A 15,445-nucleotide genomic window follows, 5' to 3' on the forward strand; every position below is an offset into this window, starting at 1 on the left:
AGATAAATAAAATATTTAAAATAAAAATAGAACACTTTAAATATTAAAGAAAAAATTAAGACTTAGTCCAAACGATAAAAACTAAAAAAATATTTTATTTTTTCAAAGTTAGGAGTAAGACTCAAACTTGCGATCTTTAGGTGAATATGGAGAGATTATGTCATTTGAAATATAGTTTATTGACGAATAATATTTTATCTTATTAATAAGAGTTTTGACAAATAACATGAAAAAATTAATTTTAATGCATTATTGATGTTCAACAATTTTACACATGCATTTAATTAGGGACGACAGCAAACATAATTTTTTTTATATTGACAACATAAATAATTAATAAATATAATTAGATGATTGTATAAAATAATTTATACTATCAATATATTAAAATTAAATTCTTAAAAAAATATGTGCACTTTTTCCATACTAAACAGACTTAGCTAGCAACAAGTTACAACCGGATCAATCAACATAAAAACATATTATATAGTGTGCTTACATACTGTGTTATATATTAATTATATTGCAAAATATCTCTTTTCACTTATAATACTTTTAGGTTGCTTTTATGTGTACATTTATGTACTAAGAAAATTCTGTTTTACGAGTAGTAGGTAGGAGTCTTCAATTCCACTCTTAACCGAGTCAAAAAAATAAAAAAATAAAAATCTAATCCCAAATATTTGAAAATATATCTGTTAGTAAGAAAATTTTTTGTCGATAGAAGGTAATTATGATAAGAAATTAAAATAGTAATAAAGACGTCAACGACGGCGTTTCCAGAGTGTGAGTCGAATAAACACTTTGAAAAACCTATTATTCATCCTAAAGACAAACAATAATTTACAAGCTGTCTTAATGATTATGTTCTTGCATTTGTCATTTCGATTCTGTTAGAAACAAGAAACCAAACTAAAAAAATTATTTTGTGTATATTCAGTTTGATTAAAAATATAATATATAAGGGGCATTTATAGGTGCTAAATGAATCAAAATAATAAAGGTATAGAATCCTATAATTAATATATAGATATGTTATATAAATACAAACGATACTAATTGATCTAAATTGATTCTAATGATTCTCTAACATCCCCCCTCAAACTCAAGTGGGAGCTAAGGATACCAGCTTGAGTTTGGATAATAAAGTCCGGAAACGAGTCGGGTGATGAGCTTTCGTGATGATATTAGCAGTCTGATTCAGTGTTCCAACAGCAATGAGACGAATAGCATCAATAAGGATACGTTGCCAAACAAAATGACAATCAATTTCAATGTGTTTGGTGCGTTCATGAAACACATCATTATGTGCAATCTGAATAGCACTGCGATTATCACAAAAACATCAGTAGGAGACGATTGAGGAGCACCCAGATCTTCGAGAAGCCAACGAACCGAGATAATCTCAGCAGTGGTGTTAGCGAGGGCATGGTATTCAGCTTCTGTGCTGGAGCGAGCAGTGAACGTTTGCTTCTTAGCACGCCAAGAAATGAGAGCATCGCCAAGTAACAAACAGTAACCAGTAGTAGAACGACGATCAGTGGGAAGCCCAATCAGCATCGGAGTAAGTCTGAAGAGACAAAGAGGAATGGGTAGAAAAATAAAGGCCATGAAATAGAGTGCCTTTGATGTAGCAAAGAATGCGAAGAACTGCCGCATAGTGAGTAGTACGAGGAGCTAACAAGAACTGGCTAAGTACATGAACCGGATATGCGATGTCTGGTCAGGTGACAGTCAAGTAGACGAGACCCCAACTAACTATCGATAGAGAGTCGGATTATCCAAAACAATGTCATCCATAGGGGTAAATTGAACATTAGGCTCAATAAGAGTAGATTTAGTGCGACTATCTGTAATCCCAACGTGAGCAAGAAGATCTGAAGCATACTTAGCCTGAGATAAATAGATGCCATCATCGGTGGAGATGACCTCGAGACCAAGAAAATAGCTGAGAGAATCAAGATCTTTCATCTCAAAGGTACGATGAAGTGAGGCCTTGAGATCAGAGATACCATCAACATCATCTCCAGTAATGATCGTGTCATCAACATACAAAAGTAGAAGAACAACTCCACGTTCACTTTTACGAATGAAGAGGGCATCCTCATGAGGGCTAGAAGTAAATCCAAGACTGTGTATGGTAGTGCTGAACTTGTCAAACCATTCACAAGGAGCTTGCTTAAGTCCATAAAGTGCCTTGCGAAGGAGACAAACCTTACTAGTAGGACAAGGATATCCCAGAGGTGGTTTCATATAGACTCTCTTTTTCAAATCCCCATTAAGAAATGCATTCTTCACATCCATCTGACTGAGAGACCATTTTTTAACCGTGACAATGGCAAGAAGAGCTCTAATAGATGTAAGACGAGCGACAAGAGCAAAAGTCTCTTCATAATCAATACCATACTCTTGCGTACAACCTTGAGCAACCAGGCGGGCCTTATAACGGTCAATAGAGCCATCAGAGTGAGTCTTGATCTTGTATACCCATCTACTGCCTACAACTTCCTAATCAGAAGGAGGATCAACCAAATCCCAAGTGTGTACTTTTTCAAGTGCCTGTATTTCTTCCTGCATTGCTTGTTGCCAATTTGAATTTGTGGAGGCTTCTCTGAATGACTTAGGTTCATGTTGATGAAGGAGAGTAGAAAAACAATGATAATCAAGAAGATGAGGAGGATGATTTCTTACCCTAGAAGAACGAGTGGGAGGAGGAGGCATGACGGTAGGAGCAGGATCATCGTCCGGTCTGGAATCATCGGGAGATGGAGAAAGCGGAATAACAGGAGGCTGTGGAGGGTCACTCGAGATAGAATTTGTAGAATCATCACTAGGAAAAAGATCAACATTGGGGTTAGTAAACAAAGATGACTGAGTAGTATGAATTGACTCAAAGGATGAGAACCGAGAAAACATATGATGCTCCTAGAAGACAACATGACGAGATATACGAATACATTTAGAGAGAGGATCCCAACAACGATAACCCTTGTGTTCAGTGCCATAACTAAGGAAACAACACATACGAGCCCGATGTTCAAGTTTACTATGTTCATGAGGCTGAAGAAGAACAAAACATACACAACCGAAAACTCGAAGAGAACTATAATCTGGGGAGGTATGATAAAGACGCTCAAAGGGAGTAACATTACCAAGAACAGAAGAAGGGAGTCTATTGATAACATGAACAGCAGTAAGAACAGCTTCACCCTAAGTACGCTTAGGACACGAAGAAGAAAGAAGCATTGCACGGACGGAGTCAAGAATGTGACGGTGTTTACGTTCACCTCTACCATTTTGTTAAGACGTACCAAGACAAGAAAACTCAAACAAAGTACCTTGTTCTACAAGGAAGGTTAAGAGTTTGGAATCACGGTATTCCATAGCATTATCACGTCGGAAAACCTTAATGACCTTGGAAAACTGAGTTTTAATCATAGTAACAAAGTTGATATAAATCTGAGGTAACTACACATAATAATATAATTAAACATAAAAATTTATTAATGATTAATTATTCCTACTTACAATTTTATATACATGTTTATTGTTACTAAAGATTTAGTAACATTTTAATGACTATTTATTTATTAATTTCGTATGCGATTTGTTTCATAAGAATTTTGTTTGAATAATAATATACTTAAAATGAATACTCATTTTAAAATCTTAGTTCTTAAAATATTGTTGGAAGGATTTAATTAATGGATATAGATATTAAAATATTAATGCTTGTTTAGTTGTGCAAGATGGATATAAATTTTGTATAAAAGGTAAAAAACGCTTCTCTGTAAAGAAGTTCAACTTTTTGGCTAGCCAAAAAAGAGTAACACTGAGCCCATTAAATGTGAATTTATGGAGATATTATTATATATTAATTTTGAATTGGCTAAATCCACCTACTTCATTTACTCATGACCGTTGGCTCATAAAAATGTTCATCTTTCTTCATCTAAGTGGCAAGGGAAACGCCAAAAAAATAGAAAAGTTTTTTCATGATCATTTTTTAACTACTTCTAAATAGCTTCATATATTACTCATGGGAATCTCTTAGAATGCATTAGTTACAGCCGCATACACGCGCAGGTAAGGTAATCTGATGAATATTTATACATGTTTATATTTGTTTTCCTTCGAAGTTTGAAACAGTAAAATATGTAATTAACAATTGTTGGTTGGTTTATAAAATGAGCAGGTGACGAAGTGAAATCATGTTGTAATGGAATAATCATCTGGATGAAAATGACAATAATTTCTTTATTACATGACTGGCTCCTTATACAGAGTAGTATGTACAAACCTCTCGCTGAATTTATTTATTGAGCACAGTAACGGTTGAGCTCATAGAGGTAGATCTTGGTTTTGATTTGTTTTATTTTTTCGTTGTAATTAGGAAACAAAAGCTGTGAGAACTGTACATTTTCTCCATGGAGATCGGTAACTACCAAGTTTGGGTAATAACATAATCATCACATATCTTTCCCTTTCTACCAATGTTAATTTTATATTTTGTTAAAACAGTGTTAGATAATTGATTTAAGTTGTTGTTTTGTCTTGCAGTTCTTACAAATTGGCGCTTGGTTGTGATCCGGATCTGAAAAATTCCATTAATGATGAAATTGTTGATGATGATTGTGATATAATATCTTTAATTATAAGTGGTCTACTTAAATGTATGAGACTTTTTCCATGCTTTAGTTACTTGCTTAGTCATTCATGTTTAACCAAAAATATCATAATATCCAACTACGTTGTATGCAAAATGTTAAATGAAGATTAATACTTATGACATGGAAATGAAATTGGATGGATACAAAGTTGATTAGAGATGTTAATTATGTTTATATATAATTGGTTTATATGAAGAATTAGTAGAATCTTTTACAGTTTGTAGTTGTTCTATTAGTTGAAATATCACAAAGAAGGTTTATGTTACAAATGAATTCTATATTGGAAAAGGGTTGCTCAATTAGAACTAAATATATCATAATAATTAAATTATGCTAATTAAATGCATATTTAATCTGGTCTAAAAATAATCTGAAAAAAAAGTTGTCATGTAATATGTAGTGGTTTAGACTTCTCTAGTCTTCTTATTTTAGATTGTAAGTGTAATTGACCGTTTTCGAAAAAATATGACTGATAAAAATGTGTATTTTTTAACTGGTGTATGAAAAATATTTTCTCTTATAAAAGGAAAGGCATAAATAATAGAAATTTGTAATGAAAATACAAATCTCTTTGCGAAATCGAAAACAAAACACTGAATTGGCACTAAAAGTGTGAATGCTATAAATTTTTTTAATAGAAAATGTGGAATATAATAGGAGAAATAATCCTAACATGTGTTGTAGCTTTTGGCTAGCAACTTCCGTTTCAAAAAAAATATTAAACTGAGTTTAAAGAAAACCCGAATGTCCCATTGAGAAATAGATATTTTAAAAGTTAATCTTTACCTTAAAATCAATGGGATTGTCTTATCTGGTAGTAATACATAAAGAGTACAGTTTGTAAATAAGTTTTGTTCCCCAATTGGCTTATAATTAAAATTGAGCCGCTTTTTGGAATGATAGCTTTTTTCTTACTATATGGCCAAATATTAAAACAAATGTGCTATCATAGATTCTCCAAAAATAATTAAGCAATATAATTCGCAAGATACGGGTTTTAAATTAAAAAATGCTAAATATTGTAAATTGCCTATTGCATATAAACTTGAATGAGTAGATAAGAACATGTACCTAACACATTGTGCATCATCTTATAAATTATCTTGTACGTGTAATCATTGCTGGAGCACTTTGATGATTCAGACTGAATCCCTATTTTAAAATAAAGTTGTACAACTATCTGCCTGAAAAAATGTAATTCATGAGAGTTAGGGTTAAAATTTTCAATCTTCTAAACAATAAGTTGTTGCGTAAAAGTAATTTATAGAATAAACAAAAAATTTCAATATAGTTTGATTAATCGCGAAACTTAAAAAATGGCATTAAAACATGCAAAAGTTGTAAATATACATGTATACTGGGTTAGTTTTACCTTTGTGTCTTATGTGAAATAACTCTAGCTTAAATTTCTAAACACCTTCTTGTATACCACATTGTCTGTTTTCTTCTTCTCATGTTCATCATGACAAATCAGAATCTTGAGACCTCTCCTATGAGTGACCCTTGAAAGTGCAACATAAAGTTGGTCATGCGTAAAAACCGATTTTTTTAGAATCAACCCTACGTTTGACAATGATTGACCTTGGCTCTTGTTGATTGACATTGCATAGGATACCATTATTGGAAACTGTCTGCGTTGAAATTTGAATGGTATTCTATGATCGGATGGAGTGAGGGTCATCCGTGGTATGAATACCGTATCACCGTTCCCACTGCCTAAAAAGCTTCTTATTTCAATGATGTGTCTTCCGAATTTAGAAACTACCAACCGTGTCCCATTACATAGTCCAGCTGAGTGGTTTATGTTCCTTAGTAACATTATCGGGGTCCCTACTTTTAATGTTAATTCATGGTTGGGAACACCTGAACATCTAATGCTATTTAGAAACTCGGGTGTATGAACTGATGCCAATAAGTCATTGTGCGCTTCTAATTAACATGCGGTGTCTGAACTATAATAAGTTTTAGATTCTTCACTGTTCAAACTCATCATGAAGCTATTGATTTCATCAACCATATGTAGAGTTGGTGCAAGTATAGCTCTTTCCTTCAAATGTGATACACAATTTACCCCTAGAAACAATTCCGTGTATGTTACCTTGCAGATGGATACTATAGGGTCATCCCATTGATCAATGAGAATATCATCAGGAATTTCTATCTTGTCTATCCCATCAATAGGATCACCATACCGACCATCTCCAATTGACAAAATCCAATCAGCAAACTGTTTTAACTCATTATTCCTTTCATCAAGAGTGTCCGCTCGCAACCGCATGTTCTGTGTTAGTGACAATAACTTGCAACTATCCCAAATATACGAAGAATTGATTGTTGCATTGACAATATCTTGCCTGCTGCCCTTGGGTATGCCAGGTAGTATTTGTCGAAAATCCCCACCAAATACAACAGTCTTGCCTCCAAAAGGTTGTTGAAGACTATTAGCATTCTTGAACCTTAAGATGTCTCTCATTGTTCTATCAAGTGCTTCGATACAAAGTCTGTTGACCATTAGAGCTTCATCCCATATAATAAGCTTACATCGAATTATCAACTCTACCAAAGGGCTATTCTGATTAATGTTACATGTTGAAAACTCGTCAAGGTTAATAGGGATTGCAAAATGCGAGTGTGCTGTCCTTCCACTAGGGAGCAAGAGAGATGCTATCCCACTCGAAGCAACCATCAAGACAATTTGACCTTTAGATCTAATTGCAGCAGCTAATATTTTCCAAACAAATGTCTTTTCTGTACCGCCATATCCATATAGAAAAAACACACCACCATCACCACTTTTGACAGCTGCTAATATTTGTTTATACATTCTTTTCTACTCATCTGTTAGCTTTTGTAATAAATCTGCATGTTCCACTACCAATTGTTGCCTATCATAACAAAGCTCATCACAAATAAGTCTATTGACACCATTGGACATCAATTGTTAATAACACATGTCCATGTTAGGGAATGACATAGAAGGGATATCTCTTAGGCTCTTATTGTATCCCTTTAATAAGTTCTCAATTTCAATAAGAGTCAAGTCTCTTATTTCTGTCTCTATCATATGTAAATATGAGGTATTAAAATAAAAAGGCAATTGATAAGAATGTAAAATTACTTATTACATATATGGCCATGTAAAAACTAAAGATTTGAATGCCTGTACTCCCATGGTAATTCTAATTGGCTTAATGTGGGTTTAAAATCTACATATATTGAGATATAAAAAATCAAATATATAACAATCTTATACTGAAAATCATACCTTATATATAAGTCTAATTCATATATGTGGAATTGCTATGAATATATGTATTAGTTATGAATCATTTGAAATTATGAGGCTAACTATATTCATACTATTATATTAGTGTACCATCCCACTCTAGTTCCAAAGCGATACTTCATGCATCAGTGTAACCAATCAAAGACTATTTTATATAGATGCATATAATAATAGTTTTTTTCCATGTGTTTCAAATCAGATATTAGTGTTTTCATCCACACTTATATATCAATATAAGTTTTTGAAAATATATATCGATTACAAACTTGGACACATAATACAGAGGCGTAGAATGAAAATTGGTTTACTCCATGCTAATTAGATTGTATTTGACCAACATGCTATTACCTCAATTCAGTGTGTCATGTGCTTATAATCCGTGTTCTATAGTTGATATTTTGCTAAATCTATTCTTATATAGCAAATCTGATCGCAACAATGGAAATGATACAATTTTCTTACTAAAGTGATGCAATCAATGATGGGTATTGAGAAGGAAATAACATCATATAATTCCACAGTTACACTAACAAAAGGTATGAAAAAACGCATGCTTCTTTATAAAACTACACGACATTTTTTGAATGCTATAATGAATTTGACATGCTTTTAAGAGAGACACCTGTTAATGGGAATAATGTCACTTTCTATTCATTTTAGTACAGATATGGTCATAAACAAAATTTTACCCTAAATAATAAAACCTATATTTGAATATTACCAAATTTAGTTTAGAACATCACCTAGATTGAGTCATTATACTAATCCTTTATATGGTGTTAATTACAAATTTCATTAGATGCGAAAACTAATATTAAACCATTGTACCAAAAATACTAAATTTTTTCATAATATCAAAGAAAACGAACCAATAAACTAATAAAGTTTGTGGTAGTCAGTAATTATCTTGATTGTCAAGTATCCTCCTTTGTTTATGTAGAATATCATCCGAAAGTAATTTTCATGTGTTTTCCCATACATGTTCCGGTCTAGTTATGGTTTTTGAAAACAACAATGTTGCAAATAGTTTCCTGAGATATTGACCTGACCCTCAGATACTTGCTTCCTCAATAGCATCGATATATTCTTTGTCATCATCTAGAATACCTTGTGCATAACATGCATATCTAAATGTAGGGTATAGAATACCGTCAATAGTTCTAATATCCTTATAGCTGGTTGGGCCTCTCACAAAATTTAGGAGTAATCGAAGATAGTATATTTTTCCTGATCCTGGCGGCACAAAGAATATCCGTCCAATAACTGAATGAGACTTGCGTGGGAACCATTTCCTTGGTAGTGGCTTCCACACAAACTTGGATGGGAATTCTGAATATGTCAAACTTTGAGCCTCACCGTACTTTTTGTTTGCCTCGAACCATCCAAGAAACATAGATTCCTTCACAGAAGCCTTCTTAACAACATCTTTTAGATTTTCATGATCTTGAAAAACAACAGGTTGCTCACCTGGCAAGTGGAACCCCAAACGTACCACAGAAGGATCTCTAAAGTGGATTCTGTACCCAAATATTCTCCAAGCTGCTTCACATGGAGATATATATCTACAGTCATAATACATGCTAACTTCATCACACTCATCATTCTCTGCATCGACTGTGCCACTGCTGTAAAACGAAGCAGTTATTCGATCGTTTCTTTTATTAACATACTTGAATAAGTACTTGATTGATCTTGATTGGTTGCACCATTCATATCTCAAAAGAAGCTTCCTATTGTGTGGGACAACATAACGATTGTCAAGTTCAACCCCACATTTGCTAATTGTCTTTCCATCATCTCTTCTCCTGTAAACAGGATATCCATCCTCGTCAATAGTAGTGTTGTTGACGAATTTCTTAAGAAAGTGTCTAATGCACTTCCCATTCTCCATGCACGGTGAGTCTTTCTTGATGCTCCCACATGACCGTGCATTATGTATTTTTCTACAGCTTCATAGTATAGTGGATCTCTGTCCTTATCTGGTATTTCAGCACTTATGATTTGATCAATATCATCTGCAGTTGGATACTTGTCATCTCGATGTAAAAAGACCAAGATGTGTGCATGGGGTAGACCACGCTTCTAGAATTCGATAGTATAGACAACTGAAACAATAAAACAAATTTAGTTCACAGAATAACTTTGAAAGTATGAAGTAATTTGATAGAGTGAAAGATCATGTGGTTTTTAGATTATCCATCGGCCCCCGGTCCAAATTTTGTGCGTAATATAATTCTTATGGAATGTTCTCAATGTGAGTAGTTGAGTTGACCATAAATAATTAAAATTAAAAACCATGTCACATTGTACTGGGGGAAATAAAACACTACAACCCTTAAGTAAACATCAAAATATATTTTAGATTACAAATAATTTTACCTGCAACGATCCTTCCAAATATATTGTTCTTTCTGATGTCTTGGATTAGACGATCCAATTTGACCTTAAAGGCTCGACATACCATATCAGGACGGTCTTCAGCATTTAGATCCCTATTCTTTAGAAAATCCTCAAGCTCAGGCCACTTAGGATTGCAAGTAAAGGTTAAGAAGAGGTCTAGGTATCCAACAACCCTACAAATTGCCATGGCATCTTGATAGTTCTGTATCATATATCTTGACCCTCCAGTGAAATATGACGGAAGTATGATACATTTATCCCTTGATGAAGGTGTTGTTTTACCCATCAATACAGCTTCACTTATTCCCTTGTACATCTCACACCTAAATTTGTCCTGGTCTAATCGAATGTATGTTAGTCTATCAGACTCAACCATAGAATATCCATCTACCAGAAATTATTGGCATAATCTTCTTGAATATAGCAATGGGGAACCATCAGCTAACCTTTCCTGTATCCTAAATGCAAAAAGGTCTTTCATCGTTACATCTTCGTGGCCCTTGGTTGAGTTAGTATGTCTTTTGTTAAGAGGTATATGCTCCTTGAAACCGTCCTCCCCATAAGGAAACAATAAAGGATACTGCAATCCTAAGTAGGAAGGATTAAGCTGATTTATTCTCTGAAGTCTTCCACTTTGAGTCTCAACAACAATATCCCTATCTATTTTTTCGAGATCAAAGTCACCCACAATCAATGCTGCCACCTCGTTTGTTGATGGTAGGTTATACCTTCTACCATCGTTTCCCCGCTTTCCCAACAATCTAAGCTTCACTGACGATGTGGCATCACCGTTAATCTTTTGGCCAGCCATACGAAATGCCTTTACCAACATATTATGTTGATCCAACATGATCTTCAAATCTCTAACAATGTCTTCATAAACTTTCTCAGTGTTTTCTCCGCTGCAAGACACCCATATAATTTGACATGTAATTTTGATTTTTCCCCTAAAAATGTAAAGTATAAACCAAAAGCATCTCCAACAAAATCATTTTATTCTAAAGATTCATACCTTATTGCTAAAATGCGATTTTCAATCTCATTGTGCGTGTCAAAGACATATAGCTGTGCAAATTTGGCCTGATCCCCTTCTTGTGGTATGAGGCTTCCCATTAAATGATAGTTTTCCCCATATAGAATGAACGTGCGTGGACCTTTACCTTTTGCAACCGTTCGGTCAATCTTAGCACCTAATGAGGTGAATTGAAACATGCTATTGTAGGTCCTAATGTTGTTCTGAAAGTGTTTACTTCCAGTGTCATTACCAAACAACAAATCATACAACATTTTTGGGGCTTCTTGTAGGTGAGGAATCTCAACTTCACCTCCCCTACAACACAATATATATTTCGGATCATTTGTGTTGTAGTGCTTTTGTATCCTTTCGTCATACCAAAACAATGCATGGCAATACTCGCATTCATGGCTTGTATCTCCCATGTGCCAATACTCTGCAATTAAATACATCACCAAAAGTCCAATGTATAATAATGAATGTGACTGACAGGGATGGATCTACATTGGAAATGTGGGGGCAAGTACTCCCATTAAAATTTTATAGAGCTACATGTAGTATATGGTAAGGGTGTTCGCGGTGCGGTTTGGTTCGGTTATTTGGGAAAAAGTCATCCGATCCGATCTTTTATCAAAACTGCGGTTCAGTTTGATTCGGTTTATTTTCCAAGATCATCCAAATCAAACCAAACCAATTAAAATCAGTTTGGTTCGGTTCGGTTTATTCGGTTTATTTAATTAATTCAAATAAAAACCATTATACCATTTCACAGTCACTAACAAATAACAATAGTCAACCTAACTCAGAGATCACTAACAAATGAGCAGAAACACAACAAACTAAAATAATTAACAATTTTACAAAAATAGCAGAAGCACAATGATCAATCTGACTCAAATTTCTAACAAATTAGCAGAAGCACAACGAATTAAAATCATTAACAAATGTGGCAAAAATAGCAGAAACAAATGGAACAATAATCAACTTAAACTGAATCAAGAAAATCAAGATACACAACCAAACTAATTCCAAAAAATTTGCAAAAATGGTGCACCAATTCCAAACTAAATCAAGATATAGAACCAAACTGAATCAGAAATACAACCAAACTAATTCCACAATTTTCATGTGGTGCACTAATTTCACAAATTCTTCCTCTTTCACCTTTCCCTTTCCTGCATTAACATTGAATAAACAAAAATTTAGAACCAACCCTAAACTAGAATTACCCTAAATCAAAACAGAACAAAAAGTTCAGAATAAAAAAAACAAAATCTGAATCCATAAAAAGACTAAACCAGAATTAAAAAAATAAATAAAATCAGAACAAAAAAAAACAACCTGAGATGGAAGGACAACACTGCTTCAATGACGGAAAAGAAGAGACTGGACAGTGACACGGCTTCAACGACGAAGAGACGGGCGACGAACAGCAGTAGCTTCGATTGCATCTGGTGTGTGCTGCTGCAGTTTGTTGAGGACGACAACGGCTGTTGGTTCGTGGAGAAGACGGCTGTTAGAGCGGTGGTGTGTGGAGCCGTCGAGGATGAGGGACAGAGAGGAACGCTACGAGCCTATGAGGAAGGGAGAAGGAGAGGAAACGACCGCACTGTCGCGATGGTACTGTCCGGCGACGTCGATGGCGGAGAAGAAGGAGGAGGTCCGACGCTGAGACACAATGCTAGAGAGACTGAGAGAGAGCTTAAGGAGTTAGGGTTCCTGGTAGGTGAGGGGTGGCTGCGGCTAGATTAGGAGGAATTGTGGAGGAAGGCCACTTTTATATTAGGATTTTTAATAATACCGGTTCGGTTCGGTTTGGTTAGGGTTTTCTCTAACAAAATCGAAAACCGAACCGAATCGCAAAATAATTGTAAAAATTATTTTTTTCGGTTTTTTCGGTTTTCGGTTTGTTTGGCTATCAATTTTTTGGTTAGATTGGTCGGTTTTGTTCGAATTAGATCGGTTTTGAACACCCCTAGTATATGGGACAAAAATTTATTTACCCCACTCAATAAATAAATTTAACCCCATTATATTCTTTTAAATTTATTTCGTTTCTATAATGTACAGAAAAAAGATCTCACTATTTATAAAAATATCATATTGATTATAAAAATAATTAAATAATAATAATAAAAAGATAATTAAAAATTAAGTCAGTAGTTTAAATTTAAGTACTAAAAGCATAATTCTTATGCTTTCTAAATTTATAATTCTCTTTTTTTGCTGTTCGTTATTGACTCTATGTCTCCTAGTAAAACTCCTTAACTTCATTCTTTAATTTCTTTTGATTCAATAAAGATTTATTTTTATTTTTTATATTTTTAGTTCATCCAATTATTTTCATTTTATTTTATAATTATATTGTTATATTTTTTTATTACATGGTTAAATATTATTGAATAATAAGATCCATTAGTTATTTAAATTTTGAAATATAGTAATATTAACTAACAACAAAGAACAATTAAAATAAAAAGTAAGATCCAAATATACGGATATCTATAAATGTTTCTTCTTTTGAAGTTAGTTCTAGTTTTGTTAGTAATAACGACATCAATTAAAAAAAATCTAGTTTTGTTAGTAATAACGACATCAATTAAAAAAAATTAATTATGAATATTATAAAGAGTTAATTTCGTAATCTTATAAGACATAAATTTTAAATAATTATTTAGTGATATATATAAAAATGAAATATTTATTTGTGTTAACAATGAAAGAATTATTCAATCTTTGTAAAATATCAAATTTGAAAGAATAAAATTCTAAGTTATATGTTATTATTTAAATTACTATATAAGTGTTTTAATTTATTAGTTAAATAGCTAAAAGATTAATTAAATTTTATAATAATAAAATATAGTTATAAAATTATTATCATGTTATAGATATTTTGTTTTCACTACTAAATATTTTTGGATCCGTCACTGGTGATTGAGATAATCGGCTAACTTATAATACATTTATCTAAAGTAATTTTCAAATAATACCTTCATTTTGAAATGCGGGATAACTTGCATCGGTTAAGTTCTTGGTCCGAGGTCTACCGACTGCAATAATAAAGAAATCAGATTCAAAATCAACATATGAAGCCTAACGACTAAAGATTTGTATCTTGTTTGTTTGTTGTGTTGTGACTTTTTCTTGTATTGCCTAAAAACACAACCCTATCTCTTCTATTTTTTTTCATTTGGTCTACATCACCTTTATAATTTCCAAGAAAATAATTGGTCAATTTACCAACTATATATATAATTTGGAAATTAGTTTAATTACACTAAAGCCTAATATTTTTGAATTTATAAGTATGGAAACTGATTTAGAATAACATGTACTTACCTCTTCTATCAACTTCCTTGTATGATGAGTTAACCTCTATATTGTCACAATCATGAGTGTTTGGCATGTCACTCTGGAGGCTCTCGTTTACTATGGTGGTTGTTTCAGAGATAGTGTTTCTTACGTGTGTAATTGCATTGAATACTCTATCGCAAGAGGCTGCAAGAAAATACATATTACCAACCTTTCATTTTCTTCATAAGATCACTATTCATATTGTCCTGATCAAATTAACTAAAAAATAGTTAACAGAGTGAAATTTTGATATACCTAGTAGTTTATCTTGCAGTTGAAGTGGCCTATTTGACGTAAAAGTAGATGTTGTCTCTAAATTTAAAAAACAAAAATCAGCGTATTGTAAAACCATATTAAGGCACAAACTTGGAATTTGTCTAAATAAATTTGTGATCCATATAATTTAGTAGTACTACTTTTTATCCTGAACCTGATTGAGTGAGTTTATTAGATGGTTGCCTTCTGCCAGCAAGCTTAATAGCTCTTTCTCTTCTATTCATTCTTGTGGCTAAATCAAAGAAATTTTCAAATACTAAAAAAATCATACTCTATCAAAGTGATAGATGTGAATAGAGTTTATAAATAACTGTCATCTAAGACTATTGCTTTTACTCTAGTCATGGTGTATTTTGGCAAACCCATTGTTGGATCTTTCTATGCTTTTGAATTAACTATACATAATCCAATGACTAATTGCTTCTATAAGACAATTGGATG

General features: G+C 33.1%; 3 protein-coding genes across 3 annotated transcripts; all 3 read right to left on the reverse strand.

Moving 5' to 3' along the window:
• Window positions 6,604–7,494, reverse strand: LOC107607837 (ATP-dependent DNA helicase PIF1-like). The gene has a single exon (XM_016309738.1). The coding sequence runs from the start codon at window positions 7,492–7,494 to the stop codon at window positions 6,604–6,606; it is 891 nt and encodes a 296-aa protein (XP_016165224.1).
• Window positions 9,008–9,847, reverse strand: LOC107607838. Its single transcript, XM_016309739.1, has one exon. The coding sequence runs from the start codon at window positions 9,845–9,847 to the stop codon at window positions 9,008–9,010; it is 840 nt and encodes a 279-aa protein (XP_016165225.1).
• LOC107607839 lies at window positions 9,951–11,796 on the reverse strand. Its single transcript, XM_016309740.1, has 4 exons — window positions 11,369–11,796; window positions 10,803–11,258; window positions 10,418–10,715; window positions 9,951–10,061 (listed from the first exon to the last, which is right to left on the reverse strand). The coding sequence occupies exons 1-4, from the start codon at window positions 11,794–11,796 to the stop codon at window positions 9,951–9,953; spliced, it is 1,293 nt and encodes a 430-aa protein (XP_016165226.1).

Source organism: Arachis ipaensis, chromosome B07 (assembly GCF_000816755.2).
Source record: "Arachis ipaensis cultivar K30076 chromosome B07, Araip1.1, whole genome shotgun sequence".
Classification (NCBI taxonomy): domain Eukaryota; kingdom Viridiplantae; phylum Streptophyta; class Magnoliopsida; order Fabales; family Fabaceae; genus Arachis; species Arachis ipaensis.